The sequence below is a fragment of the Propithecus coquereli genome, unplaced genomic scaffold (assembly GCF_000956105.1).
Source record: "Propithecus coquereli isolate 6110/MARCELLA unplaced genomic scaffold, Pcoq_1.0 Scaffold353, whole genome shotgun sequence".
NCBI classification, from domain to species: domain Eukaryota; kingdom Metazoa; phylum Chordata; class Mammalia; order Primates; family Indriidae; genus Propithecus; species Propithecus coquereli.
Genome location: NW_012149208.1, coordinates 1,959,725 through 1,979,734, shown reverse-complemented (window position 1 = coordinate 1,979,734; position 20,010 = coordinate 1,959,725). Strand labels below are relative to the sequence as shown.

Here is a 20,010-nt window from a genome sequence, read left to right as displayed (position 1 = left end):
ACGTAGAAGAACTTAAGTAAAAAATTACCCTCCCATAAAGCTGTATTTTACCATGCAGTTGAACTACATCATCTTTATTTTTGAATCAATATGAGTGCTGAGTAATATTTTTCATAATCCAAAAGCCTATTACAGATTCTCAGCTACCAAACAACAGTGTGAGAACTGCTGGAAGAGCTTGAAGGAGGATCCTCGAATTTTGCCCCCGGATCCTTCCCACGTCCAGCCTGGCCCAGACCGCCGCCACATCCACGTTCCCAGCCGTGCTTGCTTGGGGGGAGCACTCAGTCCTGGGGGAGGCAGTGACTTCTGGGCAAATGCCGGCTGGGGGCTGCGGCGTCCACACCAAGGAGGGAGCGAAATGGAGCAGTACCGTTGAGTGGAGCTCGGCATGGCCAGGTCTCTGCAGAGAAGGCGGATGCTAGTCTGCTGCACGGCGGGGGGCCGGCCGGCGCGGGTCCCCATCCCGGTGTCCTGACCAAGAGCCCTGCTGACGTGCCTCCGTCCAGCAGCACCCAGCAGCGGGGGCGCTGAGGGAGCGCCCTGCTTTGGAGTTCCGCAGCCCCGGCTTCCTGAGGACGCTCCGAAGGGACCCCACGTGCTCGATGAACGAGCCGATCCGTGCAGCCGAGATGGAGCTCTGGGAACAGGACTCATCGCTACAGAAATTCTGACATCTAAATTCCAAGTCTTTCAAATCCGCGACGCTCTTAGAACGAATGCTTCCTTAACAACCTTTCTAACAAGTTTTCATTTATTCATTGGAATCCGAAAAACTTGACTCTAAACCACTTTCGTTTTTGCAAGCGAGACACCACTCTGCAATTAAAATCTTCACTCAGACTGACAGAATCCGGCTAAATAAAGCGGTGCCTTATGCAGCGTGTGTTCCATTGCTGGCTCCCACTTTCTGAGCACACGACGAGCATTTCTTACACTTTATCTCATTTATACGGTTGAGTCGAAGGCCGAGGGAAAAGCTTCAAGTTGTCAGATTTCCCAGCACGTCACGCCTGGGTCTTCAAAGCCAGATGACAGAGAAGGTTCAGGAACTAACCCTGAACTTGGGGCTGATTTGAGAGTCAGGCTGAAGGAGTGAGCAGAGAACAGGATAGTCTGGGGACGGTCTCAACAGCCCCTGCTGCCTCCAGCCACGCAGACGCTGCACACCAAAAAGTACCAAAGAGCGCTGGCTTTTGAGAATACCGCCTAGGTGAGGGGTCAGAGTTCATGTCGCCTGCCCCAGAGAGCCCTCTGGGCTGAGGCAGAAGGGTCTACACCCCTGGGGGACAGGATTACTGCCCTAAAAATGAGTCAAAGGCTCAGTCGGCAGGGGGACAGGGGTGGCAGCTGACAGCACCAAACCTCGAGAGGCTTAAACAGCCGAGGGGGTCTGGCACCGATCGGCCAGCTCTGCCCAGAACTGCCCCAGGAGGTGAGGCCACGCTGGCCTTTGTCACGGCCCCAGGAGACGGGGACTGCAGGGGAGTGACCACGTGGGCGAAGAGCGTGTGCTTCTCCAGCAGTCTGGGCTGAGACGCGGCGCTACGCCCATAGTTCCTGTCTCACAGTAAATGGACCAACGCGAGAAGACCAGTGTGGACACGGGACTGGGAAGCCGAAAACAACCAAGCCAGAGGGTTCATCAAGACAAAAGGAAGAGACCAGGTCAGAGGACTTTTTTTAAATATCAAAGAAATATCATTACTATTAAAGGTACTCTTTTACTTTACTAGTGTAACAAAAGTTCGCCATGATGGACCCATCAATTGTGTCCCCGTGGGCACACCTAGAAACGTCGATTTTACCACGTCCACGAGGGGGACAGGGCAGCAGGACCCTTGGACACTCCAGTTGGTCTGAGTGACCTGACGTCATGCACAGCCGCTCCCCCAGCTGCACCCTGAAGGAGCTGCCCAGATACCTCCTGCCGTGATCTGCCCATCTGAAAAATGGGCTTCCGACCCCCGCCAGGATGAATCGGGGACATCTCAGAAACGTGGGCAGAGTCCCACAGACAATTCCCCGTAGGGTTTTCTGACGGGCAGCAGGGGTGGTCTGCGAAGGAGCGAGTTGCGATGCTCTGAAGAGAAACAGTCTTTAACAGTGATTATGAGACATGAGACATGAGACAGGACAGGATGCGGTTATCTGCCCATCTTCAGAAGTTGAGATGGTTTGGACGTTAATTCTCTCATCTTTAAAAGCATGGAATGAATAAAATGCTGTATGAGGACTTAGTGATTTTAAATTCTAGATATTTAAAGCTTTAAGCTAAAGGTTATTCATTTACAATTAAAAAAGAAAAGTTAGCTCTGAATGTAAGGCATTCTTCTGTAGTGAATCTACCGCAGTGACAACGTGAGTAAACACTAAGCTACACGTGATGGGATAAATGTCAATAACTGATCATCTGCCTTGTTGACGATGTCACCTGCACACAGCCAGAGCAAGAGACCAAGTTCCAGTTGTCTCTGACAATCCAACAAATTAAAAACGAATTAACTCTTTCATTTGGAAAGCAATCTGCGCGTCTCCCTCAGGACAAGCACGCGCCATTCCCGGTGCTGTCATAACAGCCGGCAGCACCGGGCTCTGCGTGGGCGCCCTGAGGGGCCCCTTCACTGATACGTTGTTTCCACCGACGCTGGCAGGGCCATCGTGTGCAAAGCCACTCGGCCACCAAGCAGTGGCCACGCTGGACTGTAACTACGAGAGCGGCGTCCGTCTCCCCGGCATCCGTATGTCCTCAAGCTCTTACCCCCGCACCGGGCGGGCGCAGCAGAGGCCCTGAGCACACCTGCTGCTAAGACGAAATCAGATGACTCCAGGGACTCCAGGTAAGGACACGGGAGTGAGGGAGGGCCCCGGCAGGCTTGGGACACACTAACCACCACTGTGGCCTGACTCTCTGTGTTTTTCCTTCTGTAGGAAAGTTTCTGCAGAAACACAGGGACACCCTGTGACACGCTCCTCATTCTGACACGCTTCACATCCACCCACTATTCCGTCAGACACCTTCCCTGCGCTGGTGCTGTTCCAGCAGTCTGTGCTGCGTAAGAAAGTCCAGACTGTCCGTGGGCGTCTTGGGGAGAAGAGAGGACGGCCGGGGCGGACAGCCGGGGGACAGGGGGCAGGAGTTCACATTGTAATTGTTCATCTTCGGCTCCAGGCACCACCCAGTAAGTGATGTGACTTAGCATGAACCTGTTTAACATGATCCTCCAATCTGCCATGTTTTTTCCTTGCTGCCAGCTGCAAGCCCAAGATGAGGTTCAGAATAACTTATGCCTAGAAAATTAAAACCAAAAAACAAAAACAAAAGGAAGAAAGGCTGTCCTCCAGCACAGTCCTCACATCTGCGTCTATTTTTCATTCTTGTTTTTGTGGATAGAGTGAGGGGCTCACAGATATAGAGGATCTGACATAAAGATGCAGAACGTTCCAGAGTCCTGGTGGGGCCGGGGTGGCTGGATCTGAGTGAAGCCTGGACACATGAGACCCTTTAATCCAAGACTTCGATCCAGAAACTCATCTGGCCCCAAAACAGGTCCCCTCCCCTCTGATCCCCCTGCTCGGCCAGTGTCCCTCTGTCCTCCCGGGCACCTCCTCTGCCTCCTCACTCCCGTGTTCGTCACTCATAGCCTGGGGGGCCCAGCTTGGTGGATGCCGTCCGACCAGGCCCTCCTGCTGTCCCCACCACGGGACTGTCCCCACCACGGGACTGTCCCCCAACACTCAGCGCCTCGCCCAGGGCCCTCAGCAGGGCTCCCAGTGGGCCTCCCGAGCAGTTCACTGGACCATGCCTGCGTTGCCCACGCACCCATCCACTCCACAGATATGCACCATCTTGGAGAGAGCAGCACCAACAGCCGCAGCCCCTGTGAGGCTTACGTTCTCTTGCAAAGAGACAGGCAACAAATATGCATGAAAAACACATAGGCCATCCCGTGCTAAGAAGCACCATGGTGCAAAATAAAACAAGGAGGGGGACAGACCGCCAGAGCGGGGAGGCCTTGCTGTTTTAGACGAGGCAGTCAGGGAGGGTCCCTGTCGGGCGCTGCGACTTGAGTAGACACCCGCCCAGTCTTAGCATGACGTTTGTCTACGTGTCTGCTCAGGACTGTTCAGTCCTTCCCGCTGCCCACCCGGCAAGCCTCTCTCTGTCACCAGCTCCCCACGGTGGCTGCGGCACCGGCAGTGAGAACCAGGAACGGCGGTGGCATCGTGACGGCAGCTCCGTCTGCCGTGCTGGGCCCCCCCACGCCCACCTCCTTCCCCCTTCCCAGCCCCCGAGCAACCTCGACTCCCACCCGCTCCCGCAAACCTCCCCCGAGCACCCTGACACTCGGGACTTGGTGACTCTTGATTGCTGTCTCGCTAAATGATTGGCTGGGCTCCCACGGGCTTTCCGTAGAGGGGGATAAATCCCAGGCACGCTGTGATTAGGAGGCACTTTCACTGAACCACTAGAACACTTATATTAAAAAATGGAACTTAAAGTAGTTTAAATTAAATGAGTTATATTTAATTAAAAAGCCTTTAAGGCATAATACGACTCTTTTTCAATTTTCTTTTACAGCAGATTCAAAAGGAAGAAAGGCTCCAATGGTCAGCAAGGCTGGATTGGTGTTTACGAGGACCCGGCCCATCTGACTGTCACAGGGAGGACAAGCTGCCATTTTCCCTGTCCTCTCCCTGCTCCTTGGGTGGGAAGCTCTGTGACCTTCAGCTTCCTCATCTGAAGATGAGACTACAGGTAGTGCCCGTGGCATTGTTATGAGGACAGAATGAGGGACAGAGCACAGAAATGTCTCTCTCGGCTGGAGAAACACCTGCCCGCCACGTGCCAGTTCAGGAGCTGGGCCAGACCTGGTCACCTGCACCACCCGGGAGGGGCCCCGTGCCTGGGACAAAGGCACATGCAAGCTTGGTCCCCAACAGCCTGAGTCAACTCTCCCCGTGAAGAGCAGATGCCGAGAGACGACGAGGACAGAAGTGGCATTTTGTCTGTGCTTCTCCCACAGGCTGACCCAGTGGTCCCCAAATGTGTTTTAAATAACCCAGAGCCCGGGCACCACCCTAGACCAATTAAATCACAGTCTCTGCAGGTGGGACGCAGGCATCAGTACTTTCTCAAGCTGCCCAGGTGATTCCAATATGTGGACAAGTTGGGGGACCACTAGGCTAACCAACTACCTTACAAACCCTCAGAGCCAGGTTGTCCCTCCGCCTGCCACTGCGTCCGCCTGGTGACCTGCCGCCTCAGACGGACACCGAGGGACAGATAAAGCACTGAGGGTGCCCTGTCACTCCCGTTTGTGGGGAGGTGGCACCCCTCTGTAACAGGGAATGTCAGCTGGTGTCACTGGCACAGAAACCATAAACGGTGGTGCCGATTTCTCTCTCCAGCAGATTCAGGGGGGCCAGAGGCATGGCCCGGCAGGCTGGTGCTCTCCGCACGGGGAGAGATGCCATCTCGGCATCCGGGACTCCCGGGTGCAGGTAGGAGGGCCGGCTCGACAGCCTCCCAGGGACGGGGGGTGGGGTGACGTCCTCCCTAGGCTATCACCCACCACTTTCTCTCACCCTTCGAGGCTGCCCATTGGCTCATTTCTCCAACCCACTTAAATGCCACGATTCCTCCCACTCGGTCTTCTGTGGGTGTGGCCACTTCCTGTGTCCTGGGCCCTATGTGTGCCTCGGTATCCCGTCCCGCCCGCAGAGCTCCCCTGCCCTGCTTGCTTACGGGCGGCTCCGGCCACTCACTGGCCATGGCCGTCCCGCAGGGCAGAGGCTGCAGCCCCCCGGGTTTGCAGAGTGCTCGCCCACCTAGAGGAGATCGGCGTGCTCTGAAGGAGCCGCCGTCCCGCTACCATGGCTCGGTCAAGCTTAGTGCCCCGGGTGCCTGGGGTGCCCTGCCACCCCACCTCTGGGGAGGAGGCCCTCCCTGAGGGACGGCACGGCCACGGCAGGAGCACGCCCGGCTTGCCTCTGCCTTAGCTCAGCATGCGCCCCCTTGCCATCTCCGGCAGCCGGTGGGAGAGTCAGCAAACACCAGCACTGGTGTCCACTGGGCCACCACGGAGCATCGTGGCCCTCCAAAAGCCCTTATCTGACAGTAGCCAGCTTGGCTGTGGATGCTGGGAGTCTTACTTCCTCTTAAGAGCCTCGCTTCTGAAAGGGACCCTGCTCTTGTGAACCCCCAAGAACTTCAGGGCCAAGTCTTAAAAAGTGGAGGCAGAGACCACCACACGCCATTACGCTTAAGCTCCATCCAGAGCCCAGGCCAGGGCACGGCATGTGCCCAGACACAGTGTCCAACAGGAGGGCGCTGGCTGGAACCCTTGTCCCCACTGGAACCCCCACAGTGCGAGGAAACAGCCAAAGGGATCTTAATGCTCAGGGCTTCGGTGGCTGCCCTGTAGCCCCTTCCCCGTAGCGGGGGAAGACAGAGAAAGGTTTGTGTGTCGGGACAGGAGGTGACTGGGGCAGAGCTCGCCTCTCCCCACAGGGAAGGTCAAGAGGCGCCCACGGCCCAGCCCCGGGAGGCCACCTCGCGCTCTGCTGCCCTCGAGGGAGGGGAGACCTTCTCTGTGTGACAGCGCCCGCCGGGGCCTTCCGAAGCTCGGTACGGTCAGATGTCCTTTCCTTAGCGCCAAACCCCTGTACTGGGAGCGGAAGCACGGTGCCGTGGTCGGGAGCACGCCCGCGACGGCCAGAGAGCAGCTGCAGACCCCGGCCCCACTGCTCAACCCCCAAACAGCACCCCCCTCATCTCGAAGCCTCGATTTCCACGTGTGTAAAAGCAGCGAGGGAACGGTACCCCACAGACCCTTCCGAGAAGTCGATGAAGTGACGCACTCGACACCTTGACAAGAGGGCAGCTGTTTATTAATGCCATCGCCCTTCGCAGCCACGGAATGCAAAGAAGTCCACCCTAGGAAGGATTCCGGTCAGGAATCTCTGCCCAAAGGTGGGCATGGGACCTGGCGGTGCACCTACCACGCTCGTCTCCACGATGACGGGCCTGACCGTCCCACCACAGCTCGACTGCGGTGCTGTCTGCCGGTTCTGCAGGGGGTGGACCAGCGTCTGGTCAAGCCATGGCTCCACCCCCATGCAGCCCCTCCTTCTTCCCAAGAACAATTCCAGCGGAACCTCTAGGCAGCTGCACTGAGGAGCTCCCTGCAGCTGGGGACAGGTGGCTCTGGCGTCACGAGGCCACATTCGATCCCCAGTGCCTGCTGCCCTTGGTGAATGTGGCGGGTGGTACGTGGACACAGGCTGTCTCAGTCCTTTTTGCGCCACTATAACAGAATATCTGAGACTGCGCAATTTACAGCAAACAGAAATGTACCGGCTCGCGGTTCTGGAGGCTGCGAAGTCCAAGATCACCGGCATTCGGGGAGGACCTCTTGCTGCAGCAGCCACAGCGGAAGGGCAGAGAGACGGTGCGAGAACAGGTGGCTGAACTGACCTGCAGCCCCAGCCCTTCTAGACTCGCATTAATCCACTGTGCAGGTGGAGCCCTCCTGACCGAGACGCCTCACGTGCTGCTGCCTTGGAGATTAAATTTCCAGCATGTGGTTTTGGGAGAGACACTGGAACCACAGCACAGGTCCCACGAGCCAGGAGCACAGGCAGCAGGAGGCGGCTGGCGAGACATGAGTCAGCCCGCGGAGGCAGAGCCCGCGTGACAGCCCGTCTGCCGGGATATCCCAGGGACGGACAAGCCGGGCTTGCGAGCTGCCCAGCCACAGACAGCCCAGGCTGCTGAGCAGACGGCACCGGGACAGGCGGAAGAAGGTGGGCAGGCAAAGCAAAGACCCCCAAACAGGCAGGCCTTCCTGCCAGGGCCAACACCCTTCTGCAGATCTGAAAACCCGACTCCACGAAACACCCCACTCTCGCAAAGCCCCGGCACAGATCCTCTGAGCGCTCGCCGGGCTCCACAGCCTCGCCAGCTGTCCGCCATCCGCAGCAGCCTCCTCTCCGCGCCTTCTTGCGGGCGCCTGTGCTGCACCCCTCCCCACCCCCGTCCTCAGAGCCCCTGAGCACCCCCTCGCTGTCAGGACCTGCCCCAGCCACGGGCAATCGGACCAGGCAGACGCCTCCCCACGCGGGGCCAACAGGGTTCTCCTGTGAGGCTGGGAGCACACAGACTGGCCTCCCGTGACACGGCCAGGGCCCGGCGCTGCAGGCTCCCGCGGTGGCAGTGTTCGTGCGACATCACGTGCTGGCGGCAGCAGGGCAGACCTGCAGCTCTGTGAAAAGGCCTGTCTCCGGGCAGAAACGTGGGAGGGGTGGCGCGGCTCGGGGAGACGAGAGACCGGCTGCCGGGCCCCCGTGCCTGGGCCCACCGGGCCATCCTGCCGTTCGCTACAGGAGAGCGTCTGAGCCCCCACAATAACCCTCCTTTGCATGTGACTCTGCTCCTGGCCACCAAGAGGTCCCCAGTGATTGGCCACCAAGAGGTCCCCAGTGATTCACCAGGAAAACAGGCCCAGAAACCCACTGTGGCCGACCTCTCCTCTTCTCCCCTCCTACCAGCCCCGGCCCTGTTCCACCCACACCTGTGCCCGAGGTCCCTTCTCCTTAAACACTCTGCCCACTCAGGTCTCAGCCATGTTCTCCACACCCCTCTGCCTCCGAGACGTCCTTCCCGATCCCGCCTCCCACCCAGCGCCTCTCTGCTCCGAACTCTCGCCTCGCCCACGGTTGGCCCACGCTGCTGACTGAACACGCTTTGCACCCCGTCGCTCGCCGCGTGCGCACGCTTTCTTAGAGCTCTTTCTCCTTTCTCCCGATATACCCCCCGGTGAGGTATCAGACAGGAATCTCCCTGCAGAGTGAAGTGCATGACGATCTTTACTGGCAACTTTTACGAACAGTCATTGTGAATAAGTTTAGATTTAAATTCTACATACAGTTTTCATCTAGAGTGTGTAACGATCGCAGGTCACTTGTTCTAGGCAGCACGGCCATAAAAGCGTTTCGTTCCTGAGGATCACTGAACAACTGAACAGTGCCATGGTTTGCGTGTCTGTCCCCCCAGACCGCACGTAGAAATTTGATCCCCAGTGTTGGAGGGGCCTGAGGAGAGGTGCTGGGCAGATCCCTCGTGAACGGCTTCGTGCTGTCCCGCCACAATGGCGAGTTCCTGATCTACTAGCTCTGCTGAGAGTTGGTGTCAAAGGGAGCCCGGCCCCTCCCCCGCTCGACCTCTGCTCCCACCACGTGATCTGCGCACACCAGCTCCCTTCGCCTTCCGCCTGAGGGGAAGCAGCCAAGACCCTCCCCAGAGGCAGGTGCGGACGGCCTGCTGCCCGTACAGCCTGCAGAGCCATGAGCCAAATAAACCTCTCTTCTTTACCGATCACCCGGCCTCAGACGCTCCTTCGTAGCAACGCCAAATGGACTCAGAGGACTGGCTACAGTCAGGTGGCCCAGGATGGACGCTTCGCTCAAAGTGGGGCTCTACAGGAGGGGACTGAGACTCCCAGTGTGACAGTTTGGGCACCGGGGTGGCAGCGTCACATGCTGCGGTGCCCTGAGAAAGACGACACAGCGAGAGCAACGATGAGCATCCGCCCCCCTCTCCACCCCCAGCCCAAGTCCCCTGAGTGGGACTTAGGAGTTACTGAGCCAACAAGGACAAGCCACAGCGGGTGGAACCCCCTCAGGGGAGAGGGCCCAGGTGGGTGCAGGCCCTGGGGGACACGTGCACCCACAGGGCTGCTGCTCTCAGCTCTGCACCCCTCCTGTGTGGGCGACACTCAGTCCCCAGCTTCCTCCAGCCCCCCACCTCCTTCTGAGGGCTCCAGAGCAGCTGAGTCATGGGCCAGGACAAGCCAGCTCTGCCGTCAGCCACGAGAACCCAGGGAGGGTACGTCGGGACCGTGAGAACAAGCCTCCTACCCTGGGGCTGGGGCGGGGCGACAGGTGCTACTTCCTTGTTACTCAATAAATATGCCTAATTTTCTTTAGGCTGAAGTGAAGAATTTAATTTAGTCGTCACATATATGTTAGAAAAGATCATTAACTGAGGTAGGTGTTTGATTCCTTCTGCCAGCTCGGGGTCCATTCTGCAACAGCTGCTGGCTCCTGCCCCGCCCCACACCCCAGCGCTGCCCAAGTCTCTAGGACGGAATCACAGGTCCCGCTTCTCTTCAACCACTTGGCCAAGCCCTAGCGCAGGCCCGGGCACACGGCTGGGCGTTTAGGGGATACCTGTTGATCGCTAAGATTTAGGACAACTGGATGTCCCAGCTGGCCAGGACAGCCCCGGGCCCAGAGACCCATTCAGGCAGGGGTGCCACGAGAACGTCAAACAGCAAGCTCTGCTTTGGGACACAGACACAAAACCCTAAGCCGTGCTGCCAGGCATGAACACCGGCACGCGGCAGAGAAGCCCACTCTTCACGGCCACGTGCTCACGCGAAAACCGCAGTGAGCACCAAACAGAGGAGAGCAGAGGAGGAAGAGGAGGCACCACGCGCATATTTTAGAGCCGCTCCAGTTACAGCATGCCCCTGGCAGCCTCTCGCGTCTGACAGCCCCCGGCGTCCCTGTGCGAAACCCTCCCTGCCCGGCATGGCGCTCAGAACGTGGCGTCGGCAGAACCACAGAAACCTGAGGCCTTTCCCACAGGGAAAGTTTTCATGGCGCATTTTAACTACAAGGCTAGAAGGGGGAATAAAGAGTTTTCTTTATTTAGAGAGCAGGCTTGTAATGACAGCAGAGCTCAAACAAGCTTTCAGTCCAGTCGTCCGGTGCCGAGGAGAGCCGACCAACAGCCTTACGCCTGTTCAATGACATTTCAAGAGAGAAGTTCTGTTCCTACCGTCCCTCGACCCCTTCCTTCCTGTGTGAGGAGAGGCGCAGCCGCCCCGACTGGAGCCACAGACAATTTCTGCCGACCTTGAAAATTCTAAGCAGGAACAGAGCCTCCTGCACTTGTTTGCCTTTGCGCGTCACTCTCCGGGTGCCTGTTTTTGGCAAGGGTCTGGCTGCCTGCCAGTGACGCTGGCCTCTGCGAGGGAGGAACAGCCAGAGCCAGGAGGCCCCAGAATTATTCTAGGAAGGGGCAGCACCCGAGTCAAGGGTCTCAGCCCACTCCCCACACACCGCCCACAGGACTCTCTTAAGCCTCCATCGGTTCGATGAGAAAGCTGGGAAGGTTAGAGACTGATGGGAATCTACCAGAAGTGCAAGCCAGCGGCAGTCAAGTGATGACTTCCTGGGGTTTCTTCTGTAAGGAGTCCTAGAAACTCAGGATACCCCATTCACACCGTACGTGGGGACAAAATTAATAATAGCAGATGGCTGACTCGTTGACTTACTCAACAAATACCTGAACATCCTACTGCACACCTGGCTTTCCTGGACGCGGGGCCCAGACCCCAGGACACTGACCATTCCAGCCAAAAAGGGACCCTCCTACCCCAAGAGCTGCCTTGCTATGGGCAGCAGAGACAACCGCTACAATGCCGCCGACACATCAGGCTGTGGCGCAGGAGGGCCGCGTGGTCTTCCTGATGAGGACTCGCTGGGTTTCTGAGATGCTGGACACGAAACCACGGCTCTGACTGCCACGTGCTGGGCAGACGCCACCCACGCACAGGCTCAGTCCTCACAACTCAAAATGGTGCCTGCGTTTTACTCGTGGCCAACCTGAAGGCCGGGAAGGGCAAGCGACTCCCTCAGCCACAGGACTGGCAGGGAAGACACAGATGGCAGCCTCCGGGCCCCTGACCCGAGGGCAGCCTGGAAGCAGAGGCAGGGCTGGAGGTCGCCCACGCAGCGGCGCCGACAGGCAGCGTGGGAGGCGGTGGCTCGGCCCTGGCGGGCAGAACCAACTGTGGGGCTCTCAAAGAACAAGAGCTGTCCCGGAGGAGAAAGCAGGGACATGAAACGTGCGGGGTCAGGAGGGGAGGACGCAACCACTCCTCCCCAGAGCCGAGAGCCACCTGCAGGCTACCACACTAGGCACCGCCGTGGCCAGCCAAGCCGCCAGGAGCACAGGGCGCTTTCTACCCACACGGGGGAAGATGCGCCGTCTGCGAAGCAGGCCGTGCTTCAGAGGGGGCTGCGCTGTTGGGTCGGTCACCCGAGGCTGGGCTGGTCCCTCGCGGGCGGTGACGTGGTCGGCAGAGCTGCTTCTGTAGCCACGTCACAGGCTCACGGGGACCTCACTGTTCTCTGGAAAGGACTTTTTTGAGAACCAGGGGACGACGTCCCCCCTCAGCTCTTAAAGATAAACACACACACGTACACTCTCTCGATCCGGACCTCAAGTGACACGGAATCTCAGACTTCAAAGCATCTGAACAAGAGCAACAGTGGCAGCTCTCGTGTCTGGCTCAGGCCTCCAGGAGGGTTTCAGTGTGGACTCAAGACCTTCTCGGAACACTTAGGGGAGAAAAAGCCAAGGGCTTAGTGTCCAGACGTAGCATCGAGCAACGAGGTGCCACCCGAACAGATCAAAGCAGACAGCTCTCTCTCGGGCGCCCCCGCCCCCCACCGGGGATCTCAGCAGCACCAGGTCTCCTGCCCCTGACGAGACAAAACTCACAATGTGACGAGGGGAAGACCCTGCCCCACAGGCCACTCACTCTGTTCCTCACTCTGGCCACAAGCAGGGCCCTTGTTCTCTCTCACTCACTAGCAGGGGGAAGACGAAGCTGCCTTTTGTCCGGAGGGAGAATTGGGTTCCTCTCGCTCCCGGCCTTCCTGACTCGAGGGCACGCCTCAGGCGGAAGCGCAAGGAGCAATGGCTGCCGGCAGGAGCGTGGCGCAGCTACGAGGACAGATGGCTCCGCGGACACCTGGGCACGCCGCCTCCACCCGACACCAGCGCCAGATGCCAGCTCCCACCGCAGTGTCCTCCGAGCTGCCTGCTCAGAGCACGGGGCCCACGTCGCATGACTCCTTCCGTTTCTGGAACCAGCCCTCTCCACCCCCCAGGCGACGGGGACAAGAGAAGGCCCAGGAGCTGCGTGAGAGAGCGCAGCAGCGCAGGCAGAGGACAGCGTTCAGGCTTGGCGGGACAGAAAAGCAGAGCCCACTCACGGAGGCCCGTTCGAGCCTGCCTGACACCAATGCGACGTTCTCTTCTCTCTAAATGGGAGCGAGAGCAAAGCCCGCGAGGCAGAGGGGTTCATCAGGCGGATGGCGGGGGACCGGCAGGTCTGATGCTGCCAACTCCCCGAAAGGTGGAAATTGGAGCCCCGTTTACAACGCGTGGCCTGATGTCCTGACTACGAGGGTGGGGAGTTTCCTGGAGGAGCGTAGACTATTTAGCAGCAGAGGCGTAAATCAAGTAGTTAGATGAGTAAATGTGAAATTAAGAGGAAGAAAAATAATGGTTTTCTGTGAACTCATAAATGCTCATTTTCCCGGTCACAGAACTTTTCAGGGCCAATTAAAATTCCGTCAACTGTGATCTCAAAATACTAAAGGGGACACAGCGTGTTGACTGGTGGGGAGCAGCAGGGCTGGCCGAGAACGGTGGTGGCAGATAAACACCCAACACAAAGAACAAAGACGGTGACTTCCCCCGTCTGAGGATAAAAATAAAGACTCCAAAACAGAGCACCAACCCAGCAGTGCAGGCCCCCGAAACAGCCTGGCTGGGCCCTGGGGACAGAGATGAGGCAGGACACCAGCATGGGCACCAGGGTGGCGGCAGTCGGGGCAGTGCGCTGTTGGTCCTCGGAGCAGGTGGTGGGCTAAGCCTCAGCTTGGAGAATCCCCTCCCTTGGGATCTAAGCCACCTGCAGACGACCGCTGAGGAACGTGGGTTCGGAGATCTCAGGCCGCCTGTCCGGCTGCTGGGAAACAGGCGAAAACGACTCTAGAACCCAGTCTGCTCCAATCGCCCCGCCTGTCCCCCAGGCCAGTCTCATCAGGCAGTTTCCCAGCAGGACAGTCGCCTGCCTGTCTCTCTCCTCTTCCGGCTGCAGTCAGCACCATCACGTAAGAAGAGGTTAAAACAAAAATGCCGGCGTTCATCCCACTGTGATTCTCCTTCCTGCCTGTGTGCTCGGGGCTGGGGCGTCCTCCTCCAAGGCTCTCCCGCCCAGCGTCCGCTGAGATCAGAAGCACGGGCACCCCCTGGAGCTCGCACTCGCGGGACCCACCCCAGACCTACCGCGTCAGCGCCTGCAGTTCTAACCACATCCCGGGCCGTTCGCAAGACATTGACGCTCAAGAGGCGCTGCAGTAGACACAGCCCACACTAATTTGTAAATGGGAACGAGCTCATCCCAATGCCCCCGAGAACTCGGAAGGATCTGCTACCACCCATCGCCTTGAAAATTACAGATGCACCTGTACACCTGCAGGTGGGCGGTTGTGACCTCCCAATTGTACCTGAGAAACTACGCATAGCTTCTGACTCAGGATCATCAGCAGAGAGGCGTGGCTGAGTGCTGGGGACCCAGAGCAGAGGACCCTGTGCCCCCTGCCAGCACCACACCTGCAGCGGAAGTCCTGCATCCCCGTGAAAGGATGCTCTTGGTAAACCTGGCACCCACGGCCCCGGGGAGAAGGCTGTCCTCGCCTCCTGCTGGGAGATCTTGCCCAGAGGCTCATCTTGTTTGCAAGTGAGTCACATGCTAGGACTGGGGGCAGCGAGTGCCTGGGGAGGGTGACACTGCAGAAAACCCATGGGACGTGCATGCTGGCCTGTGCCGCAGGTGAGGCTTAGGAAATGCTGAATGAGCATCCAGCCCGGATCCCTGTCTGTTCACAGGGAGAAGAGAGTTTCTTTTCTTCATGCCCATAGTGGGGTTGAGGCCAGGGTGACTGGAGACACCAGTGGGCAGACCTCAGAAATCAGGAAGAGTGGTCGGGGCATGGGTGCTGGGGAGAAGAACTTTATCAGGAAGGGCGGCCGAGGGTGGGGGCATTGCCTTAAAGTCAATAGAATATGCAAGAACAGTGAAATAGTTTTGAAAAGTCTTATACCCAGTCTTAGCAACCCCTGTACTCCTGAATGCCCAACCAGAGGGGAGCCAGAGAGCGTTTAGAGACCCCGCAATTAGAAGCCACCTTCACGGGGACGAGAGGGCCATGTCTCCCGTCAGCGTCTGGGGCCGGTACTCATGGAAAGGGGAGAGGGCCGGGCTGCCAGGGTAGGATCAAGGCTGCCTCAGGCTGCCCCCTGAGGCTAGGAAGGAGGGGATCGTACTTAAATTAACTGATACCACCCAACATATTTTTTTTTCCAGAGACTTTACACTGAGAGCGTTTGCAAATACTGAAAACGCACGGTGCCTGAGCTCACCACGTATCCCTGGTCTGTACACACTGAGGCCTGTGAGGCAAACAATTTTAAAAAGAAGTAACAGTAATATTTACAGGTACTTGGTACATGACCATATGCACACTACGGGTAAGAATAACTTAGAGAAAGTTAAGTAAAATGCATGAAGGATGCATAAGACTGTAACGGCCACCATTCAATCCCAGAGCCCAGCACGTGGCTCAGGCCCTGGTGCCAGAACAGAGCACCCGGGGCCCCACGGTGGGGGCTCCCACCAATGCCCACCCCTCAAGAGCACGTCGGCTCTCTGGAGGCTGCCATGACGTCACTGCTCACTCTTTCTTGGCTCCTAGGTTTCCCAGATACAAGATTCTACCAATATTGACTTTACTGCTACATTTATCTTGGCCAGCGTGCAGACGGGCCCTGACTTAGGATTTTTCAACGTGAGCATGGTGCAAAAGCAAGACACATTCAGTAGAAACTGTACTTCAAGTACCCACACAACTGTTCTTCATTTTCAGTACCGTATTCAATAAATTATATGAGATATTCAGTACTTTATTATAAAACAGGATTTGTTAGATGATTTTGCCCAACCATAGGCCACTGTCTGTGTTCTGAGCGTGCTGAAGACGGGCGGGGCTAAGCTATGATGTTTGGTAGGTTAGATTATTAAATGCATTTTCGACTTACAGTATTTCCAACTTACAATGGGTTTATCAGGACATAACCCCATCGTAAATCACGGAGCATTTGTATAAAGGAAAGGAGAGAAATATAATAACATTTCAGAGTTTCAATAAATTGGAAATCTCAGAATTGTTTCCTCTGAATTCAGAATTACATTAGCATTCCAGGCGACGTTCCGCCACTGCGCTCTTACGAAAGAGGCGCTCCACCCGGCTGCGTTTCTTGTTCTCTACAGGTCTGTCAAATGGTAAACTCCTTGAAGCTATTTCTACTGCAGCCTTCACACATAAAACAAAATTCACACTTGTATAATTGCTTTAAAAATATGCAAACACACACACTGTTGGTCAGTTAATTCTGGTTTACCCTTAGGACACTTAAGTAATTGGTATAATGACTTTAAAGACAAATCAAATCTTATTAATGCTTCCCAAGTACTTTAAGAATCTTAAGTCAATGAGTATTTGTGAAGTGCTACTATCAGGAAGAAAACACACACATTGTAGCAGTTGGTTCCTGAAGAAGTGTCTGGGCTTATTTAGAGTCTCTCCCGGAACTCTGTTGGTTCTGACTCTTCCAGGAAATAAGACTGAGGAAGTTGATAGAGGAGTTTAATATGATTTTGACTATGAGTTATGGATATATTAATAACTACAATTCAAAGAAGAAACTACCCAGAAACTATTAATATAACACAACGACCGTCTTGGATATTGAGAGTACACGAGGCTGCCTGGCCTGCAAGCTGCTCGCAGGTCGGCTGGGAGACCACTCGTGTGCCCACTAGCAACCAACCGGCCCTGCGGGCAGGTATGCCACGGACTTAAATACCTGATGGTCTGATCGGAATTTTGAAAGCACCAGGGCGACTTCATGACTAGTACCAATGTCACATACGTTTCGATTGGCTTAAAAACCCACTGAGCCTGTATTTTGCTCATAAAATTATTGGACACTGTGAGGAAGATAAGAGGCTTCATCCATATGCTAAAATAAAAATTATAAGACGAAGGGAAAAAAGACAGGAAGGACTAAGAGTTCAGAAAAAGAGACCAAATGTGACCAAGAGTGGTCAAAGACGGTTCTAGAGAAAAGGTAAGAACCAGACCTGGGCCTGGAGGAGGGGAGGGTGCAGACCTGGGTAGGAGAGACAGCACGCTGGGCGGGACCCTCCTACTGAGTAAAGACCCCCGGGGCGGTGCGGGGCTTGCGCAGAGTGTGATCAAGGTCAGCAGACGAACCCATTGAAATCCATGTTCTGCAGCTAAACATTTACTGAGACCATCCCATGTACTAGGCTCACTGGAATTATCTCATTTAATCATTGCTACAAGCAGACTTGAGTAGAAGTTACAACACTGCAAAAGCAACAGCTATAGCAAAAAAAATATGATCAATAGGGCAGTTGTTCCTGCCTCCCAGCATCTGCAGTGGCGGGACTTCCCTGTCCTGGAGCAGCCGCACTCCTGGACTCGGGAGACAACAGCTGTGCCCCGGGGTGGGGGATAGGGGGTGGGTTGAGGGGGGGGAGAATAACCCAAAACACGGAAAAAGCCCCCCCTCCTCAGAATGAGCAGCCCTGCTCTTCCTTGTTGGCACAGGAAAAATTAGGGTGTTAACAGCTGAGATAAAGAGACCCTAGGTTGGTATTAACTTACCTTCAATTTCCCTCCAGCTAAATCCCACCTTAATTAGCTTGACTTTTTAATTGAAACAAGTGATTGAAAACAGTGGGCCAACGAGCCCCAACAGTAAGACGACGAAGCATACCTGTGTGTTTGCCTGTTTGCTCTGCTGTTAAATATTCAGCAATGTATTTGTAGGATTTAAGTGATCGTTCTCCCTTCGTATGGATATGAGAACAAGGATAACGCCGTTCCCGCGTGGGGAATGCTGAGTTCACCAGCAAGGCGGCCTCCGGACTCTTTCGAGAGAGCATTGAGTTGTGTCCTTCATGGACTCAGACGGGAGAGAGAGCGTTTCTATTTAATCACCTGCTCACCACAAAGGAGAACACCACGCTAACTTCAGCAGGAAAAGTATGCGTTAAATTACTTCTGTAGCTCCCTAAAGATTAAGGCTTGTAGGTTCGGGATGGCATTACAATTAAGTAATAATGAAAGAGAAATCTTGTCTTTTGATCAAATAATGCATTAATCCTACTATACACTGTGTAATCTCATCCACTCTCTGGTGATGTTGACTTTTTGAGGTATAATTTTTATTTCTCATTCCACAGGACAGGAAACAGGGACGGAGAAGAGGAGGAGGGCATGCGTCAAGAAGACAGTGGGAGGAAAAAATACCCCGAAAAGCTCCCTGATGAGAATTGTTATTTGTCGCAGCATAGAGAAAACCCCAGGTAGTTTTAATGAAAGGGTGCAGTCATTTCTTAAGGTTGAGCATACACGAGACATTTTCTGCAGAAAAACTATACCCCCCGAACCCCAAATTCATGGGGCCTACTACCTTGAGCGGGGCTAGGTTGCAATTTCTGAATCCCCTTCGGTACTTAAGATCAGAGTTCACTAAGCAATTAGCAGTACATCCAGGCTCTCCAGGGAGGCATTTGAGAGCAAGTTTTTCGAGCACTTCAGAAGCATTTATATACACCCAACATGCCATTAATCATGCTTATCTGTTCATTAAAGCAGTCTCCCCCAGGACCTCCACTTGCCAGTTCTGTCTCCGTCTGGTTCTTTTTATCTGCGTACCTGAAAAGGAGTCCATTTCTCTTAAAACGTATTTTATAATTAAAATACCTCGCTAATTCACATGGGTGTGCTCCACCAATTAGTCTGCATTTTCAGAGTTTTATTAAGTATACAGAAAGGCGGTTCTCTGGAGGGTCTTTGCAGAAGACTAACCACACAACCGAAGCCTGGTTTCGGGATACAGTTTCTGCATTTGGGAGATTCTAGAGCCATTACTCACACCATGCTATAAACCTCCTGTCCTCATCAACAGATGTTGCTTTCTTCTGTCCCCCATCAAAAACGGAGAGCTATTTTAATGCGCATTGTGGTCTGATTGATCTAAACTGAAGGTGGAGGAGAAATCAGATACTGTAACATCAAAAAGAAACCAGTTTGCAATGTCACATCCGCTGGTATTTGACCGTACCTGTGACTGCGATTCGCCCACACCCGCGTTCCGGCCTCCGCTGGCTCCCGGCTCCGTCCATCCCAGTGCCGCCGGCAGACAGGCCCCGAGCAGCGTGAGACGCAGCCAAAAGCCTCCTGGTTTCATTTTGTTGAGCCTGTTGAGAAAATGACAAGTGCTCAGAACTAAGCATGGCGAGAGGTACAGCAGGTCACAGTGAGATGGGGCGTGTACTGCAGAATCAGATAAACCTGGGTTTAGATCCCAGCACTCGCCCTCTGCTCCGCTTTGGAGAAACTACCTTACTTCCGAGCCTCAGTTTACTTATGTCTAAAATGGAGGCAACAATGCACACCTCGTGGGGTTTTGCGAAGACTGAAGGAGTCAGTGTCAAACGTATGGTAAGAGCTCGATAAATGCCGTTGTGTGGAAACTCATTCGAGGTGCCACCTACCGCTGGATTTACTAGAACGAACCGGGATCAGACATCTGGGTCACCTCCCTTAGGTTCCTACAGGTCCATGCCTCAGTTTCCCAAGAAAGCCTTTGGGACTGGGCATACAATTAGCGCTCAAGAAACGCTGATTAGAAATTATGTTAAATCTGTGACACCTCATTTGTAGCAGATGCCTCAGTCTACAAGATAATGAGCTTCAAAACGGCATCATCAAGCCCAGTATTTCCGTTTCAAGACCAATCATTTCTGTAGCAGAATCCAAGTATCCAAAAATAATGGAATTTCAACACACTTTAAGGTGATTCCTGAGATTCACTTTAACATTATCGTCTAAATTCCTAGAAGACAAGAAATGAGCAATTCAAGGTAACAGGCCAGGCGCAGTGGCTCACGCCTATAATCCTAGCACTCTGGGAGGCTGAGGCGGGAGGATCGCTTGAGGTCAGGAGTTCAAGACCAGCCTGAGCAAGAGCGAGACCCCGTCTCT

The 20,010-nt window shown here is 55.1% G+C and overlaps 1 protein-coding gene across 1 annotated transcript in view; it reads right to left on the bottom strand.

Annotated features, from left to right (window-relative positions):
* The window catches only part of FSTL4 (follistatin-like 4), a 333,977-nt gene extending 314,764 nt beyond the window's left edge, over positions 1-19,213 (bottom strand). Inside the window, exon 1 of the mRNA XM_012651317.1 lies at positions 19,088-19,213. Within this exon, the coding sequence (XP_012506771.1) occupies positions 19,088-19,213 (126 nt within the window). The remainder of the gene's footprint in view (positions 1-19,087) is intronic.
* Positions 19,214-20,010: the final 797 nt, after the last annotated feature.